The 1,985-nt window shown below is 61.2% G+C and overlaps 1 protein-coding gene across 1 annotated transcript in view; it reads left to right on the plus strand.

Moving 5' to 3' along the window:
• LOC104872899 (adhesion G protein-coupled receptor B1-like) overlaps window positions 1-1,886 on the plus strand; it is a 19,294-nt gene extending 17,408 nt beyond the window's left edge. Inside the window, exons 12-15 of the mRNA XM_033759302.1 lie at window positions 63-162; window positions 1,084-1,119; window positions 1,287-1,394; window positions 1,689-1,886. Of these exons, the coding sequence (XP_033615193.1) occupies window positions 63-162; window positions 1,084-1,119; window positions 1,287-1,394; window positions 1,689-1,886 (442 nt within the window). The remainder of the gene's footprint in view (window positions 1-62; window positions 163-1,083; window positions 1,120-1,286; window positions 1,395-1,688) is intronic.
• Window positions 1,887-1,985: the final 99 nt, after the last annotated feature.

Consider the following 1,985-nt stretch of genomic DNA (forward strand, 5'->3'; position numbering starts at 1 on the left):
CCACCCCCACCACCCCAGCAGCCCTTGCCCCCACTGCCCTCCCTGGAGCCAGCGCCCCCCAGCCTAGGGGACACAGCAGAGCCAGCAGCCCATGCAGGACCCAGCACAGTGACTGGCCCCAAGACTGAGAATGTGGCCACTTTGTCCGTGAGCTCCCTAGAGGTAAGGGTGACCTGGGGACCCTGCGGTGGGGGCAGATGGACACTCTAAAATGAGCGATACAGGGAGTTGGGGCACGCTGCAGATCAGGGTTTCCCAGGTGTTTGGCAGCCAGGGGCAGTCCTGCTGGGGAGGCACCCAGTGTCCAGCCTCAGGCAGGGAGACAGTCTAGGCGGCTAGGGTTAGCCCTTGCCTGCACCCTGGGAAGAGGGGACTGTGGCCCGGGACCAAGGCTGCTTGCTCTGTGCCTGGCAGCATTTGTCCTCAGCAGGCACCTTGACATGAGAGCTTCCTGAAGTCTGGGCTGAGAGTGTCTCTCATCTCATGTTTCCCATTCAGGCCTTCAGGGGTGGTTTCAGTTCATTTGGAAGGGCCCAGAACCCCAGTGTGGCCCATTTTGTGTTTAGGCTTAGGTCAGTCTGTAGCTCATGTTGGCCTGGGCCTCAGCTTGCAGTAGAAAGAGTTGGGGTGTGTAGGTCCATTAGGATGCCCCAACCCTCCCAAAGACACTGTCCCCTGGCTCTCAGATCTGGGGATACCACCCATGCAGCTCTCATCCTGGGCTCACTAGTGAGATGCCCAGCCACATGGCTCTGAGTTCTGTCTGTCTGACCCTAGCCCCAGCACTGACACCTGACACATTGTATAGGTGGGGCTGTATAGTTGGCCTCAGGCCCCTGGCAGCGGGGCTTTGGCAGAAGGCATAGCCCCTAACCCCATCCTTAGCCTCCAACTGGGCCACAGAATCTCCAGGGAAAGGGCAGTCAAACCAGACAGGCACCAGTGTACAACCTAGGCGCATGCATCTGCTCTGGTCTGGACTGAGGGTACATGGGGAGGGCTCTGGGCTCCTTTCCTCTAGAGCAAGGGGCCTGGATAGCTTTCTGGAATCTAACAATGAGCACAAACCCCTTCTTCCCGCAGAGGCGGAAGTCACGGTATGCAGAACTGGACTTTGAGGTGGGTGCTGGTGTCCCCTCTCACTAGACACTCCAATCCCCCTTTGACCAGACAGGGAAGGGGAGGGGGCGTGTGGCCAGCCCCTGGAGCCCTTTTCCGGGATCTGGCCCACACGAAGGCAGAGAGGGCTGGTGCCCTCCTAGCTCAGGGTGTGCTGCCCCATGCAGAAAATCATGCACACACGGAAGCGGCACCAGGACATGTTCCAGGACCTGAACCGCAAGCTGCAGCACGCAGCTGAGAAGGACAAGGAGGCGATGGGCCCCGATTGCAAGGTCTGGGACAGGGTGGGAGGGTCCCTTGCCTGCTCCCCATCCCCACACCACCTCTTCATTCTTTCACTGGCCTGGCAGGCATGCCGGGCCCTGGAGGAGCAGGGACAGGTGGAGATGGTGGCTACCATTGGCACCAGGCTTTTCCCTGCAGGCCTGACTTGATCTGGGGCCAGCATGAGGGTTGCTTGTGGGGACCCTTCCCCTTCTCTTGATTGGGATCTGCCCCTCTTCTCTTGGTACTTGTCCTCTTCGCTCCTCTCACCCCTGCCATCCCTACACGGCTGATCTCAGCAGCCTGAGAAGCAGCAGACGCCCAACAAACGGCCATGGGAGAGTCTTCGCAAGGCCCATGGCACACCTGCCTGGGTGAAGAAGGAGCTGGAGCCGCTGCCCCCGTCGCCACTGGAGCTACGGAGCGTGGAATGGGAGAAGGCAGGCGCCACCATCCCGCTGGTGGGCCAGGACATCATCGACCTCCAGACTGAGGTCTGAGTGGGCGGGCGGCGGCCCTGTGGTGGGCCAGGAGGAGGGATGCTGCTCTGCCCGCTCCGGCCGCAGGACGGGCACAGACACGCTCGCGGTGGTGGCGGG

The sequence above is a fragment of the Fukomys damarensis genome, unplaced genomic scaffold (genome assembly GCF_012274545.1).
Source record: "Fukomys damarensis isolate Sample0158 unplaced genomic scaffold, DMR_v1.0_HiC HiC_scaffold_5, whole genome shotgun sequence".
Classification (NCBI taxonomy): domain Eukaryota; kingdom Metazoa; phylum Chordata; class Mammalia; order Rodentia; family Bathyergidae; genus Fukomys; species Fukomys damarensis.